Source organism: Arachis hypogaea, chromosome 11 (genome assembly GCF_003086295.3).
Source record: "Arachis hypogaea cultivar Tifrunner chromosome 11, arahy.Tifrunner.gnm2.J5K5, whole genome shotgun sequence".
NCBI classification, from domain to species: Eukaryota; Viridiplantae; Streptophyta; class Magnoliopsida; order Fabales; family Fabaceae; genus Arachis; species Arachis hypogaea.
The window spans coordinates 131,343,152-131,358,792 of NC_092046.1; the positions used below are offsets into that span (position 1 = coordinate 131,343,152).

At 36.1% G+C, this 15,641-nt stretch overlaps 1 protein-coding gene and 1 non-coding gene across 2 annotated transcripts; both read left to right on the plus strand.

Moving 5' to 3' along the window:
* The first annotated feature begins 2,336 nt into the window (after positions 1 to 2,336).
* Positions 2,337 to 2,444, plus strand: LOC112725670 (small nucleolar RNA R71). Its single transcript, XR_003164762.1, has one exon. It is a non-coding gene; the product is annotated as a small nucleolar RNA R71 (small nucleolar RNA).
* A 7,275-nt stretch (positions 2,445 to 9,719) lies between these two features.
* On the plus strand, positions 9,720 to 11,542 carry LOC112721811 (nudix hydrolase 14, chloroplastic-like). The gene is made up of 6 exons (XM_025772839.1): positions 9,720 to 9,875; positions 10,038 to 10,115; positions 10,625 to 10,717; positions 10,815 to 10,907; positions 10,998 to 11,096; positions 11,438 to 11,542. Exons 1-6 carry the CDS (start codon positions 9,720 to 9,722, stop codon positions 11,540 to 11,542), a joined length of 624 nt encoding a protein of 207 aa, XP_025628624.1.
* The last annotated feature ends 4,099 nt before the right edge of the window (positions 11,543 to 15,641 follow it).

Here is a 15,641-nt window from a genome sequence, read left to right on the forward strand (position 1 = left end):
TTGGGAATAGAGGATGATTGAGAAGAAAGAAGAGAGTGAGTGGAGGTAGGTGGGGATCCTGTGGGGTCCACAGATCCTGAGATGATCCTGTGGGGTCCACAGATCCTGAGATGATCCCGTGGGGTCCACAGATCCTGACGTGTTCAAGGATTTACAACCTTGCACCAAATTAGGCATGTAAAATGCCCTTGCACACAACTCTAGGCGTTCAGCGCCAGGTTGGTGCCCATTTTGGGCGTTCAATGCCCATTTGTTGCCCATTTCTGGCGTTGAATGCCAGAACCATGCTTGTTCTGGGCGTTCAGCGCCAGCTCTTCTCCAGGGTGCAATTCTGGCGTTCAGCGCCCAGATGCTGCCCATTTTGGGCGTTCAGCGCCCAGATACTGCCCATTTTGGGCGTTCAGCGCCAGAACCATGCTCTGTTCTGGCGTTGAACGCCAGACTGGTGCTTCCTCCAGGGTGTGATTTTTCTTCCGCTATTTTTGATTCTGTTTCTAAATTTTTCGTTTATTTTGTGACTCCACATGATCATGAACCTAAGAAAACATGAAAAACAAAAATAAAATTAGATAAATAAACATTGGGTTGCCTCCCAACAAGCGCTTCTTTAATGTCAATAGCTTGACAGTGGGCTCTCATGGAGCCTCACAAATGTGCAGAGCTTTGTTGAGACCTCCCAACACCAAATTTAGAGTTTGGATATGGGGGTTTGACACCAAACTTAGAGTTTGGTTGTGGCCTCCCAACACCAAACTTAGAGTTTGACTTTGGGGGCTTTGTTTGACTCTGCTTTGAGAGAAGCTTTTTATGCTTCCTCTCCATGGATGCAGAGAGAGATCCTTGAGTTGTAAACACAAGGTTGTCCTCATTTAATTGAAGGATCAATTCTCCTCTGTCCACATCAATCACAGCTCTTGCTGTGGCTAGGAAAAGTCTTCCTAGGATGATGGATTCATCCTCTTCCTTTTCAATATCCAGGACTATGAAATCAGCAGGGATGTAAAGGCCTTCAACCTTTACTAACACGTCCTCTACTTGTCCATAAGCCTATTTTCTTGAATTGTCTGCCATCTCTAATGAGATTTTAGCAGCTTGCACCCCATAGATTCCCAGTTTTTCTATTACAGAGAGGGGCATGGGGTTTATCCCTGACCCCAGGTCACACAGAGCTTTAAAGATCATGGTGCCTATGGTGCAAGGTATTAAGAACTTTCCAGGATCCTATTTCTTCTGAGGCAATGTCAGTTGATCCAGATCATTTAGTTCATTGGTGAACAAGGGAGGTTCATCTTCCCAAGCTTCAATGCCAAATAATTTGGCATTCAGCTTCATGATTGCACCAAGGAACTTGGCAGCTTGCTCTTCAATAACATCCTCATTCTCTTCAGAAGAGGAGTACTCATCAGAGCTCATGAATGGCATAAGGAGGTTCAATGGAATCCCTATGGTCTCTAATTGAGCCTCAGAGTCCTTTGGTTCCTCAGAGGGAAGCTCCTTATTGATCATTGGACATCTCAGGAGGTCTTCCTCCTTGGGATTCACGTCCTCTCCTTCCCTTACAGGTTCGGTCATTGTGATCAATTCAATGGCCTTGCACTCTCCTTTTGGATTCTCTTCTGTATTGCTTAGGAGAGTACTAGGAGGGATTTCAGTGATCCTTTTACTCAGCTGGCCCACTTGTGCTTCCAAATTTCTAATAGAAGATCTTGTTTCATTCATGAAACTTACAGTAGCCTTGGACAGATCAGAGACTAAGTTTGCTAAATTAGAGGTATTTTGTTCAGAGTTCTCTGTCTGTTGCTGAGTGGATGATGGAAAAGGTTTATTATTGTTAAACCTGTTTCTTCCACCATTATTAAAGCCTTGTTGAGGCTTTTGATCCTTCCATGAGAGATTTGGATGATTTCTCCAGGAGGGATTATAGGTGTTTCCATATGGTTCACCCATGTAATTTACCTCTACTATTGCAGGGTTCTCAGGATCATAAGCTTCTTCTCCATAAGAAGCCTCTTGAGTACTGTTGGATGCAGCTTGCATTCCAGTCAGACTCTGAGAAATCATATTGACTTGCTGAGTCAATATTTTGTTCTGAGCCAATATGACATTCAAAGTATCAATTTCAAGAACTCCCTTCCTCTGAGGCGTCCCATTGCTCACAGAATTCCTCTCAGAAGTGTACATGAACTGGTTATATTATTAGCAACCATGTTAATGAGTTCTTGAGCTTCTGCATGCGTTTTCTTTAGGTGAATGGATCCACCTGCAGAAGTATCCAATGACATCTTTGATAGCTCAGATAAACCATCATAGAATATATCCAGGATGGTCCATTCTGAAAGCATGTCAGAAGGACACTTTTTGGTCAGCTGCTTGTATCTTTCCCAAGCTTCATAGAGGGATTCACCTTCTTTCTGTCTGAAGGTTTGAACATCCGCTCTAAGCTTGCTCAGCTTTTGAGGAGGAAAGAACTTGGCTAAGAAAGCCGTGACCAGCTTATCCCAAGAGTTCAAGCTGTCTTTGGGTTGAGAGTCCAACCATATTCTAGCTCTGTCTCTTACAGCAAAAGGGAAAAGCATGAGCCTGTAGACTTGAGGATTTACTCCATTAGTCTTAACAGTATCACAGATATGCAAGAATTCAGTTAAGAACTGAAAAGGATCTTCAGATGGAAGTCCATGAAACTTGCAGTTCTGCTACATCAGAGAAACTAGCTGAGGTTTCAGCTCAAAATTGTTTGCTCCAATGGTAGGAATGGAGATGCTTCTTCCATGTAAATTGGAATTAGGTGCAGTAAAGTCACCAAGCATTCTCCTTGCATTATTGTTGTTGGGTTCGGCTACCATCTCCTTTACTTGTTCGAAATTTTCAATAAGGTTATCTCTGGATTCTTGTAATTTAGCTTCTCTTAGTTTTCTCTTCAGAGTCCTTTCAGGTTCTGGATCAGCTTCAACAAGAATGCCTTTTTCTTTGTCCTTGCTCATAAGAAAGAGAAGAGAAAAAGAAAAGAAGAGGAATCCTCTATGTCACAGTAAAGAGGTTCCTTATTGTTAGTAGAAGAAGAAAAGGAATAGGGGTGAAGAAGAATGAAGAATCCAAACACAAAGGTGATGATAGGAGCAGAGGTGTGAGATGAAGAGAAGTGTTAGTAGATGAATAAATAAATAGAAGGGGATGAGAGGAGGAGAGAATTTTCGAAAATAATTTTTGAAAAAGAGTTAGTGATTTTCGAAAATAGTTTTTGAAAAAGGTTAGTAGTTTTTTCAAAAATTCAAATAAAAAATAAAATAATTAGTCTAATTAAAAAGAAATTTTGAAAAAGAGGAAAGATTTTTTCAAAAATTAGAGAGAGAGAGTTAGTTAGGTAGTTTTGAAAAAGGTAACAAACAAACAAAAAGTTAGTTAGTTAGTTGAAACAAATTTTGAAAAGATAAGAAGTTAGGAAGTTAGAAAAGATATTTTGCAATCACTTTTTTGAAAAAGGTAAGATAAGAAGATATTTTTGAAAAGATATGATAGAAATTAGTTTTTGAAAAAGATTTGATTTTTAAAATCTCAATTAATGACTTGATTCACAAGAAATCACAAGATATGATTCTAGAACTTAAAGTTTGAATCTTTCTTAACAAGTAAGTAACAAACTTGAAATTTTTGAATCAAAACATTAATTGATGATGTTATTTTCGAAAATATGATGTAAAATTAAGAAAAAGATTTTTGAAAAATATTTTTGGAATTTTCGAAAATAACTAAAAAAAATTGAAAAAAGATTTGATTTTTGAAAAATATTTTGAAAAAGATAAGATTTTTTTTTAAATTGAAAATTTGATTTGACTCATAAAAACAACTAGATTTTAAAAATTTTTGAAAAAGTCAAATCTAATTTTCGAAATTTTAAGAGAGAAAAAGGGAAAGATATTTTTTTTTATTTTTGAATTTTTATGATGAGAGAGAAAAACAAGAAAAATGATGCAATGCATGAAAGTTATGGATCAAAATAATGAATGCATGCAAGAATGCTATGAATGTCAAGATGAACACCAAGAACACTATGAAGATCATGATGAACATCAAGAACACATTTTTGAAAAATTTTTAATGCAAAGAAAACATGCAAGACACCAAACTTAGAATTCTTTAATGCTTAGACATAAAGAATTCAGGAATGCATATGAAAAATAAGAAAAGACACAAAACATGCAAATGCAAAGATCAAACAAGAAGACTTACCAAGAACAACTTGAAGATCATGAAGAACACTATGAATGCATGAATTTTTTCGAAAAATGCAAGATGAACATGCAATTGACATCAAACTTATAACATGACTCAAGACTCAAATAAGAAACACAAAATATTTTTGATTTTTATGATTTTCTAATTTTTTTTTGTATTTTTTTCGAAAACAAAGGAGAGATTTTTGAAAGATTTTTGAAAACTTTTTGAAAAGAAAACAAAAAGAAAGTTACCTAATCTGAGCAACAAGATGAACCGTCAGTTGTCCAAACTCGAACAATCCCCGGCAACGGCGCCAAAAACTTGGTATGCGAAATTGTTACTCAGGTTGTGAATTATTGTTCGAAATTGATTCCCTGGCGATGGCACCAAAAACGGATGCACAGAACCATAGTCTAAACATATCTTCACAACTTCGCATAACTAACCAGCAAGTGCACTGGGTCGTCCAAGTAATAAACCTTACGTGAGTAAGGGTCGATCCCACGGAGATTGTTGGTATGAAGCAAGCTATGGTCACCTTGTAAATCTCAGTCAGGCGGATATAAAATAGTTATGGAGTTTTTGAAATTAATACTAAAATAAGAATAGAAATACTTATGTAAATCATTGGTGAGAATTTCAGATAAGCGTATGGAGATGCATTCATTTCTCTGAACCTCTGCTTTCCTGCTGTCTTCATCCAATCCGTCTTACTCCTTTCTATGGCTGGCTTTATGTAAGGATGTCACCGGTGCCAATGGCTACTTTCAATCCTCTCGAGAAAATGGTCCAAATGCTCTGTCACAGCACGGCTAATCGTCTAGAGGCATCACCCTTGTCGTTGGTTGCATCCTATTCCTCTCTGTGAAAATGGTCCGATGCGCTGTCACTGCATGGCTAATCATCTTGGAGGTTCTCGATCATACTGGAATAGAATTTACTATCCTTTTGCGTCTGTCACTACGCCCAGCACTCACGAGTTTGGAGTTCATCACAGTCATTCAATCCCAGAGTCCTACTCGGAATACCACGGACAAGGTTTAGACTTTCCGGACTCTCATGAATGCCGCCATCAATCTAGCTTATACCACGAAGATTCTGATTAAGAGATCTAAGAGATACTCATTCAATCTAATGTAGAACGGAAGTGGTTGTCAGGCACGCGTTCATAGGGAATGATGATGATTGTCACGTTCATCGCATTCAGGTTGAAGTGCGAATGAATATCTTAGAAGCGAAATAAGATTAATTGAATAGAAAACAGTAGTACTTTGCATTAATCTTTGAGGAACAGCAGAGCTCCACACCTTAATCTATGGAGTGCAGAAACTCTACCGTTGAAAATACATAAGTAATGAAGGTCCAGGCATGGCCGAATGGCCAGCCCCCAAACGTGATCAATAGATCAAAAGATAATCCAAAGATGTCTAATACAATAGTAAAAGGTCCTATTTATAATAAACTAGCTACTAGGGTTTACAGAAGTAAGTAATTGATGCATAAATCCACTTCCGGGGCCCACTTGGTGTGTGCTTGGGCTGAGCTTGAAGTCTACACGTGGAGAGGTCATTTTTGGAGTTGAACGCTAGCCTTTGTGCCAGTTTGGGCGTTGAACTCCACTTTGCAACTTGTTTCTGGCGCTGGACGCCAGAATTGGGCAGAGAGCTGGCGTTGAACGGCAGTTTGCGTCATCTAAACTTGGACAAAGTATGGACTATTATATATTGCTGGAAAGCCTTGGATGTCTACTTTCCAACGCAATTGGAAGCGCACCATTTTGAGTTCTGTAGCTACAGAAAATTCATTTTGAGTGCAGGGAGGTCAGAATCCAACAGCATCAGCAGTCCTTCTTCAACCTCTGAATCTGATTTTTGCTGAAGTCCCTCAATTTCAGCCAGAAAATACCTGAAATCACAGAAAAACACACAAACTCATAGTAAAGTCCAGAAATGTGAATTTAACATAAAAACTAATGAAAACATCCCTAAAAGTAACTAGATTCTACTAAAAACATACTAAAAACAATGCCAAAAAGCGTATAAATTATCCGCTCATCAATGTTGCATACAAAGATTCACCTAAGTATTTGTCATGAATCTTGCTTTATTAACTACTGTTAAATGCATAAAAGAAAGGATATAAAACATGGGTTGCCTCCTGATGCTGTGGAAATCAGATTCCAACACAAAACTCACCGGCAAGTGTATCGGGTCGCATCAAGTAGTAATTACTCACATGAGTGAGGTCGATCCCACACGTATTGATAGATTGAGTAATTTTAGTTAGATGGTTGATTTAGTCAAGCCAACAGTTGATGATTTGAGTGAATTGTGATCAACAGAAGCTAAATTGCATGAAAATAAGAGGGAGAGGGGAAATTGACAGAATAGTAAAGTGCAAAAGAAATAAAAGAGATGAATCTTAAAGTGCAAGTAATGTAAATGACAGAAACTTAGATTGCAAGAAATGTAAATGGCTGAAGCGTAAAGTGCAAGAAAAGTAAATTGATGAATCTAAATTGCTGAGAAACTTAAATTACTTGAATAGTAAAGGGCTTTGGGAGCTGGGATTTAGAATTCAACAAGAAAATACCAAGTGCAATCAATCAGAGAAGTAGAAGATGAAGTGAATTGTAGAAGATCTAAACAGAAATGGAAAAATGCTTGAAGAAACAAAACAGAAAGAAGACTCAACCCAATTTTGAAATCTGAAAGAGAAATTGAAGATCGAAGAAGAGCAATGAGATTAGAAAGTAAATCTAGATCTCAATTTCTCTCTTGATCAAACAGAAAATAAATTGCAGAAGAAATCTAAATGAAACAGCAAATGAAATTCACATCCAATTCCTTAATTCTCAAAACTATGCAGAAGGAGAACAAAGAGGAATTTCAGATCAAGACTTGAAACAGAATTCCTTCAATCTCAATCCAAAATTTAAAACAGAAGATGGAAGTTGCAGAAGCAAGAACAAACAGAAAGAAAAAGTAGATCTCAATCCCAATTCCCCAAATTCTAAATGAAAACTCAAGTGAAAACTAAAAATGAGCTAAAGGTAATCTAAAAAAAAAGTGCTAAAAAAGGTGACTAAGGGTGCTTTACAAATCAAACTAACTCCTATTTATACACTTTCTATTTTTGGTTTTCAGAATTTGGAGTGGGCTTTTCAAATTGGTGAAGAAGTGGATCCAAGATGGCTTTTTATTGAAAATGGACCAGGGGCTAGCTCCAGTGGAGTGCTTAGTGAGGAAAAGTAACGTAGCGCTCACTGGCTCCTTGTGCCAAGCCTCATACATAGCGCTCAGTTGGAAAATTCCAACGTAGCACTCTCTTGCTTCTATGGTTTCCATCTTCGAGCCTTGGTGGCTTCACTTTGGCCAACAATTTCCTTGTAGTAGCGCTCAGTTGTGTGATGCAACGTAGCGCCCTTTCTATGCGTTGTGGGCCCCTCTTCGAGCCTTGGCCGTTTCATTTTGGGAGTTTCCTTGCTTGGTGTAGTGTAGCGCTCCTTTGTGTGCATGGTTTCGAACCTTGGCTGCTTCCATTATAAGTGTCGCGCCTTGCTTTTGTTCTGGTGAGGCCACAAAAAAGGTAGAAGGAGTTAACATAGTGCTCTCTTCAATTGAGCGCTGGCCCTTGTCAAGCGCTCCCTTGGTCGAGCGCTGGCCCTATTCCTTGAGTGAGTGCCACGCTTTTATGGCCATGGGCCACACTTTGGTAAGGCAACGCTTTCCTGGTTTCTTTCTTTTTTTATCATTTCTCCACCTATAAGTAATCAAAACCACCAATCAAAGCATCACCAAATTCACAAGATCTCTGCATTAATCATAAAATCAACTAATTCTAGCATGAATCCTATGATTTTGTGTCAAATAAATGATGGTTGATTGAATTAACATAACCATGCAAATCTTGGATCTGGAATAAGAAATATAAGTGGAATGGTTGATAAATAAGAAATATACTTTGCAGATTAGAAACTTGGATCTGGAATGGTTGATAGGTCATTATGATTAACCAGTTGGGGTTTGGACTTATGGTATTCATTTCTGAGGCTTTCTGTTTTCATTTTTTCTTTGAAAAAATATAAGTGGATGCCTATAAACTTGTGCTTAAATTTTTTTTGCACTATTTTTTTCCTCTTAAATTTATTTAATCTGTTAAAGAAAAAAAATCTTAATCTTTTCCAACAAAATATCATAATTTTTGTAACTTAGATTTTTGTTTTCTTTTCTACCATGAATTTTTCCTTGTAATATATAATATATAGTAACTATGTACAATTTTGAAAATTAACATTGTCTAAGTCTATTATTCTTAAAATGTAACTAACAAATTTGAAATATGATTGATCGGAAACCTTGATGTATATAATATCAACTGAAATTGAATTTTGTTTAGCCATAAGTCCTGATTTCCTATCATCAATATGATGGGATTTTTTTCAGCTAACAATTTTCCTTTTCCTTTAAGTTTGTGAGTTCTATCTCTCAATGGATATGCATAAGAGAAGGAAGAACTTCATGGAAACCAACATTAAAAAATCCAAGGAGCTTTTGAAAAGCATGGACCATGGCCATGTTTCAGATATCAGTATGAAAGAAGTTAACAAAGATCTTGTGACATCATTTAAGGAAAAACTCGAAGCGATTTCATCTTTGAAATCTATCTTCAAGGTCCCTGTGAAGCTTCTACAAACAAACCAGAAGGTGTACATCCCTACTAAAGTGTTAGAAGGTAAAGATTTTCCCTCAACTGCATATTGTTACTTTGTTACTGAATTGAATATCAGATTGGTAGGTAGATCCACTAAAATAACCCAAAATGAATATCATTTTTATTGTTTTATTTTTGAAAGAATTTTTGTGTGTATTGATTGTATCGAGTTAAGTGTGTAATTGACCGCAATGTAACTTGACTATAGCATTGTTTGATTTGTATAGTTAACCTCAGCTAATATTTTGATTTTTGTGCTTTATGTGTGTGCAGGTCAGCTTCACCGGTTCGATGGAGGTAGGCCGTTAAATAATGCATGCTGCAGCTAGCAGCAACTTGAAACAAGTTTCACTGGAATTAGTAGGAAAGTCACCTCTTCTAATATTTGATGATGCTGATGTAGATAAAGCTGCTAGCCTTGCTCTCTTGGGCATAGTATATAACAAGGTCAAATTTCTCTTAAGTGAATTAATAATGAAGAAACTCAGGTTACACATTATAATGACACTTTAACATTTTGTTCTTGTTTTGATTTCAGGGTGAGATATGTGTTGCAAGTTCACGTGTGTTTGTTCAGGAAGGGAATGTCCTGAATAATTATATTAAAAGATGGATTTAGGCATTCTTTTCTTCCTCTTTCATACCCTGCAGGTTTTGACAGCTACTAAAATTAGATATTGGAGGTTTTGTTCAATTAGATGCTAGGTTTTGATAAGTTCCCATGAGATGTAATGGCAAAAGAGAATTGATAGGCACACAGTTTCTTCTTGTTATCATGCTACATAATAAACATGTCTCAGTTGTGGTGGTTTGGTTTGGTTTTTGTTGTTTTTCATTGCAGGAATGCTATTGATTCCTTTTTATTCAAGCAATGGTTGCATAACTTGCAAAGTCAAATTGGGATTCTAGCTGATTGCACCTTGGCTCTGAGACAAGTTCTAATTAAGGTAATTGCATCATCAGTCTTTAAAAAGTGGATATGATTTTTGATAATTAAGCCTTGTTAAGTGGTAATTTAAGTAACTGACTAACCTATTAGTCTTCTAGTCTTATTCATGTTCTCAAATCAAAATCAACGAAACTAGTTGGACTCTTTTTTATGTAAACAGGGTGTAGACATGTTTGGAAAGCGCATTGGGTTTCTCAAATTTAAAGTTGACATTTATGACAAACAAACGAGGAAGAAGGTATGGGCTATAAGCCAGTCTATGTTTCCATTTTAGCAAGGGGCTATGAACTAGTAGACATTTTACCTGTTATGCTCTATATATATTATTCAAAAATAGCTTATTGTGCTTAAATATCCAAAAATTGGATTCCTCATCATGGCAAGCAATGTATTATTTGATTCATAGGCATACCACATTTTAAGCTATGTGGTATCTAAAATGCACAACTATTAGGATCTTTTGCTTCTTACCTTATGTTCTTAGGCATCCATCATTCCTCTTTTGCTTGTAATTTCTGTGCACTTGCAATCTTCAACATCTACCTGAGGTCACGTGTGTGTCAGATTCCTATATTCTTGAGATGGGTATCTCACATCCGTGTGCATATAATTCCTACAAATCAAATATGCCTAGCATATTAGATGGTTGTGTATCAAATATCTCATTCATTTATCTATCCACACTTTTTAACCTTGCACCTGATGCTGATTTCTTTCTTTATATATAATAAAGTAAACTGTGATTAGGTTCCAGGTATTGTATTTGCAAGAGGACCTGTTGTGACTGTGTTGATACTTCTGGAATCAGATGGTGAAACTTATGCTGTCCTTACTGAACAGGTTCTTAGATGTTGGATCCTTGCAGAGAGAATTATGTTTTTTTTTCAAACATTTAAACTAGAGTTCCATATTATGCTTATTATTTTTTATTTATCAGGCAAGGGTTCCTACTGGAAGAATTATTTTGGAATTGCCTGCTGGAATGTTGGATGATGACAAGGGTGATTTTGTTGGCACTGCAGTTCGTGAGGTCTCTCTCTCTCTCTCTCTCTCTCTCTCTCTCTCTCTCTCTCTCTCTCTCTATACAATTTTCTTCATGGCTTAGTTGTGCCTTTGACAGGTTGAAGGGGAGACTGGCATAAAGTTCCAACTTGAAGACATGGTTGATCTCACTGCTTTCTTGGATTCTTCAACAGGATGCAGATTTTTTCCCTCACCGGTATACCGTAAGCATTCTACATCGACCTTATTGCTTTATTGGTTTTGCAAATAAATAATTGTCGCTTGAAAAAAGAGCTAATAATGCATCTTCTTTATAGTTGTTCAATAATTTAATTTGGTATTTTGAGCATAGTTTAGTTTCGTGTTATTGTACTTTTAGATTTGCATTTACCAATCAGTGAGCACTCAATTCAATTTCTGGCTATCTGTGGTTCAATCTAACAGTATTTTATAATCCTCGCTTATGGGTCATTTTTTTCTAAATAAAATAAAATAAAATAGTGAGAATTTATTATCTCTCTCTCCAAGGATATAATTTTTTTGCTAAATGATTAATAGATAGTAGACTATAAGAGACCAACCTATGAAGAAGTTATGAGAACCTCCAAGCCTTACTTCCAAGGGAGTGCAATATCTGCCAAGTGCAAATTGGCAAAATGGTGAACTTTATGGATTCAGAATGTAGTTCAATCCATTTTCTTCACTAATTTTCACTTACTATGAGTTTGGAATACCATTATTTGTAAATGGATGCTAGGTAGAAGCTGCTCATTAGGTGCTTACTACTTTTTGTAATAATAAAGATAAATAGATCTGCAAAGTGATTGGAATTTTTATTCCTGTTAGCATAATAATGCTGATGAATTTTTATAGTAAAATGTGAACCTGGTTTAATTTGGAATTGTTAATACATGCATAAATTAGATTATTTCTTATAATATTTTTATATATATCATTTTTGTTAGTTCAATTTGTTCTTGATATTTTGCTGCAGGCTAGTATTGGAATGGATAACTTGAACGCTTAATGCACAAAGTGGAGCAGTTTTAGGTTGATTCTGATCTTTTACTAAGTATTTAGGCTGATGATCATCTCTATTAGTGTAATTTGATATATTATGAGCAGTTCTAACTTGTATTGTTTTTGTACTTTTCTTTGGTTTTTAGTTTTGGAATTTGAACTCGAGATTTATTTTGTATTTGAGTATTAGTTTTTTAATGTATAAAACAATTATAGTAAATTATATATGTCACTAATTATTGTTTGATTTATCTTGTAATAAAAACTGCATACTATATTTGTAGGTTTGGTAATAAAAAATGATTGAAAACTTATAGTGTAGTAATAAAGATCAAGTAAGGAAAAGACTTTTTTTTTTAATTTAACAAGGCTTTCGCCACGCTTTTAAAGCGTGGTTGTATATCTACCTATCGCCACGCTTTTAAACCATGGTCGTATCTCTTCCTATCGCCACGCTTTAAAAGCGTGGCCGTATCTCTCACCTACAATCACGCTTTTAAAAGTGACAATTTGTAAAAAAGCGTGGCAAAAAAAAACGTGGCGATAGAGCAACCGCCATCCTTTCAGAGGTCACCCTTTCAAAAGCGTGGTGGTAGCTCAAAAAGCGTGATGAAAAGCTATCGCCACGCTTTTTTCAACTATTTGCCACGCTTTAAAAGCGTGGCAATAGACGTGTTTTCTTGTTTCGAAAATTTTAAACAAAAATACCTAAAGACACCAAACTTAAAATTTTAAAGATCAAAACAAGAAGAAAAATAAGAATAACTTGAAGATCAAGAAGAACACCAAGAACAAACTCAAAAAATTTAAAGCAATTAAAGAACACACAATGGACATCAAACTTAGGATTTGACACTAGACTCAAACAAAAAATACTATTTTTGAAAATTTTTGGAAAAAGAAAGCAAGAAATTCGAACTCTAACAAGAACAAGAACAAAGACTCAAACAAAAGATAAAGATTAATAAAGAAAAGAAAAGATTTTTGAAAAAAAATTTTTTTTTGAAAAAGACAATAAAAGACTCAAACAAAATTAAAGACAATACCTAATCTAAGCAACAAAAAAATTCGTTAGTTTGTTCAAACTCGAACAATCCCCAGCAACGGCACCAAAAACTTGGTGCACGAATTCCCACACTCCATACAGCTGAACCAGCAAGTGCACTGGGTCGTCCAAGTAATACCTGAGGTGAGTCAGGGTCGATCCCATGAGGAATGTTGGCTTGGATCAAATAGTGGTTATTTTGTAAATCTTAATCAGGCAGATAGAATAGTTGTTTGATTAATTAAGTGCATAAAAGTAAAGTAAAGATAACGTTACTCAGTGGTTGTGAATCTAATGATAAGAAGATGGTTAAGGCTTCAGAGGTGCTTTGTTCTTCGGGATTAATCCAGTCTCACTGTCTACTCCAACTGTGAATGATTCCTTCTATGGCAGGCTGTATGTGATCAATGCCTTTCTTGAGAGGTTGCCGATTCTCCTCTAGGCTGAACACCAGGGTTAGTGTGCATCCAGTCTGAATGAGGGTGAAGCTCCTGCAGATCATTCCCCTTGATAATCCTACTCAAAACCCCACGAAAAGGTCAAATCTTTCAGATCAGAGAATACTGCGTCTTTGGTTCTAGCCTCTATCACAAAGACTCTAATCTCCCCATACCTCAGCCAAATTGTTGTCTCGAGAAGTTCCCAACGAAGTTGTGGATTAGTCATCAAAGAGATGTATAATAAAGCTAGTGGTTCGTTGATATCCGATGAAAGACACTCGCTGAACCCATGTAGAATAGAGATAACTTTGTGTCGGTTCAACTCATTCATAAGGTTGAAGAACGAAGATACATCTTAGAATAGAGAATCAAACACGAATTGAGATAGAACATTAATACTTTATTAATCCATAAAACTCAGCAGAGCTCCTAACCTTAACCTAGGAGGTTTAGTGAATCATACTGGTAGAGAAATACAATGAAAGGTTCGAATGGGCAAAGATCCTTAACAAGGGTGATCTTTGTTGTATATATACTAATCTCATAACTAAGAATTACAGAAATATGATTAACTAAGGCTTGTAGTGCAAAAATCTACTTTTGGGTCCCACTTGGTAAGTGTTTGGGCTGAGCTTGAGTGGTCTCCACGTACTAGTAGGGATCTAGGGTGTTGAACGCTGCCTAAGGACACCTTTCTGGGCGTTGGACGCTGGCCACCTCTCTGTGGGCGTTAGACTCCTGGACTTGGGTAGATGGCTGGCGTTGAACGCCAAATTTGGGCCTTCAATTCTGAATCAAAGTATAGACTATTATATATTTCTGGAAGGCCCTAGATGTTAGCTTTATAACGCCATTGAGAACGCTCCATTTAGATATCTATAGCTCCAGAAAAACGCTTTCGAGTGCAACGAGGTTAGATCCTAACAGCATCTGCAGTGCTTTCTCTTCCCCTGAATCAGACTTTTGCTCCAGCTCCTCAATTTTAGCCAAAAAATACCTGAAATTGCATAAAAACACACAAAATCAAAGTAGAATCCAAAAATGTGAATTTTGCACGAAAACCTATGAAACTTTATAAAACTTAAATAAAACCTAACAAAAACTATATGAAAATGATGTCAAAAAGCGTATAAAATATTCGCTCATCAGACGTGCTTTCTATTTACCGCGTGTTAAGAAAAAAATATTATTATTTAGAAGAAAAAAATTATTATGTGAAGAAATAATTATAGATTGATGTTATATTTTTTTTATTAAGTTTTTTGGCAGTTCAATAATTTCTGAAGGTTCCAATTGACAGTAGGCAAAGAGTGCGGATATGGTTGCAAAATTCAAATTTTGACAAAAGTAATGTGCCAAAGTTTAATCGCCAATTGACATAGAAAAGTCTATAAATAAGTTCTTAGGTTAGTGTAAGAACCGGAAATAATTAACTAATTAATTAACCTAAAATAATAATAAATTAAATGCCCAAAAATAGGTCAAAATTTTTGAAGTCTTAATTTTAAAATTTGGATGTGAGATTTGAATTCAGTAGAATTTTTCGAGTTAGAAAATATAATTTTCTGCTAAAAATTGCGTAAAAACGCGTACTAGTAAATTATCTGGCGCTACTGGCTTAAATTTGTCTGGTACTGTGTGAGAGTAATAAAAATTGTAGAAAAACTTAGAAAAATAATTAAAGTTGAAAACTGGGTGCTAATTCTAAAGGTTTAGCCCAAAATTGGGCCAAACCGGCCAAAAATACTAACGGGTTGGATTAGACCCAAGTTGGTCCCAAGCCCAACATATAAATACTCTCATTAAAGGCTAGTTCAGCCCATTCACCCTCATAACACAAACACAACAGCAGCTGCGAAGTGAGGAAGAAGAGAGAAAACCCCATTGAAACACTATTCATCTCCTTCTTCTTTCGCTTGTAACTCAAATTACAGTGCTCCGATTCACAAACAGTTTGTGGCCACGTGAAGCTCTCACCCAGCCCGTCGTTTCTCAACTCTTATGAATTTCGAATTTAAGATTTTAGTTTTGAGTGAATTTTTGTGATTTGGTTGTGTAGGTGCCAAACAATAGTGAGAAATTATTGAATTTCACCCTAATTTGTGGTAGGTAAGGTAAGATTTCCTTAAACCCTCATGAAATTAAGATTATTGATGAACCCTAGGATTTATGTTGGGTATATTGCTTGTGCATAGCTTGAAATTGTGATTGTTGGAGTTGATTCAGAGCTTTGGATTATTGTTGGTGATTGAGGCTT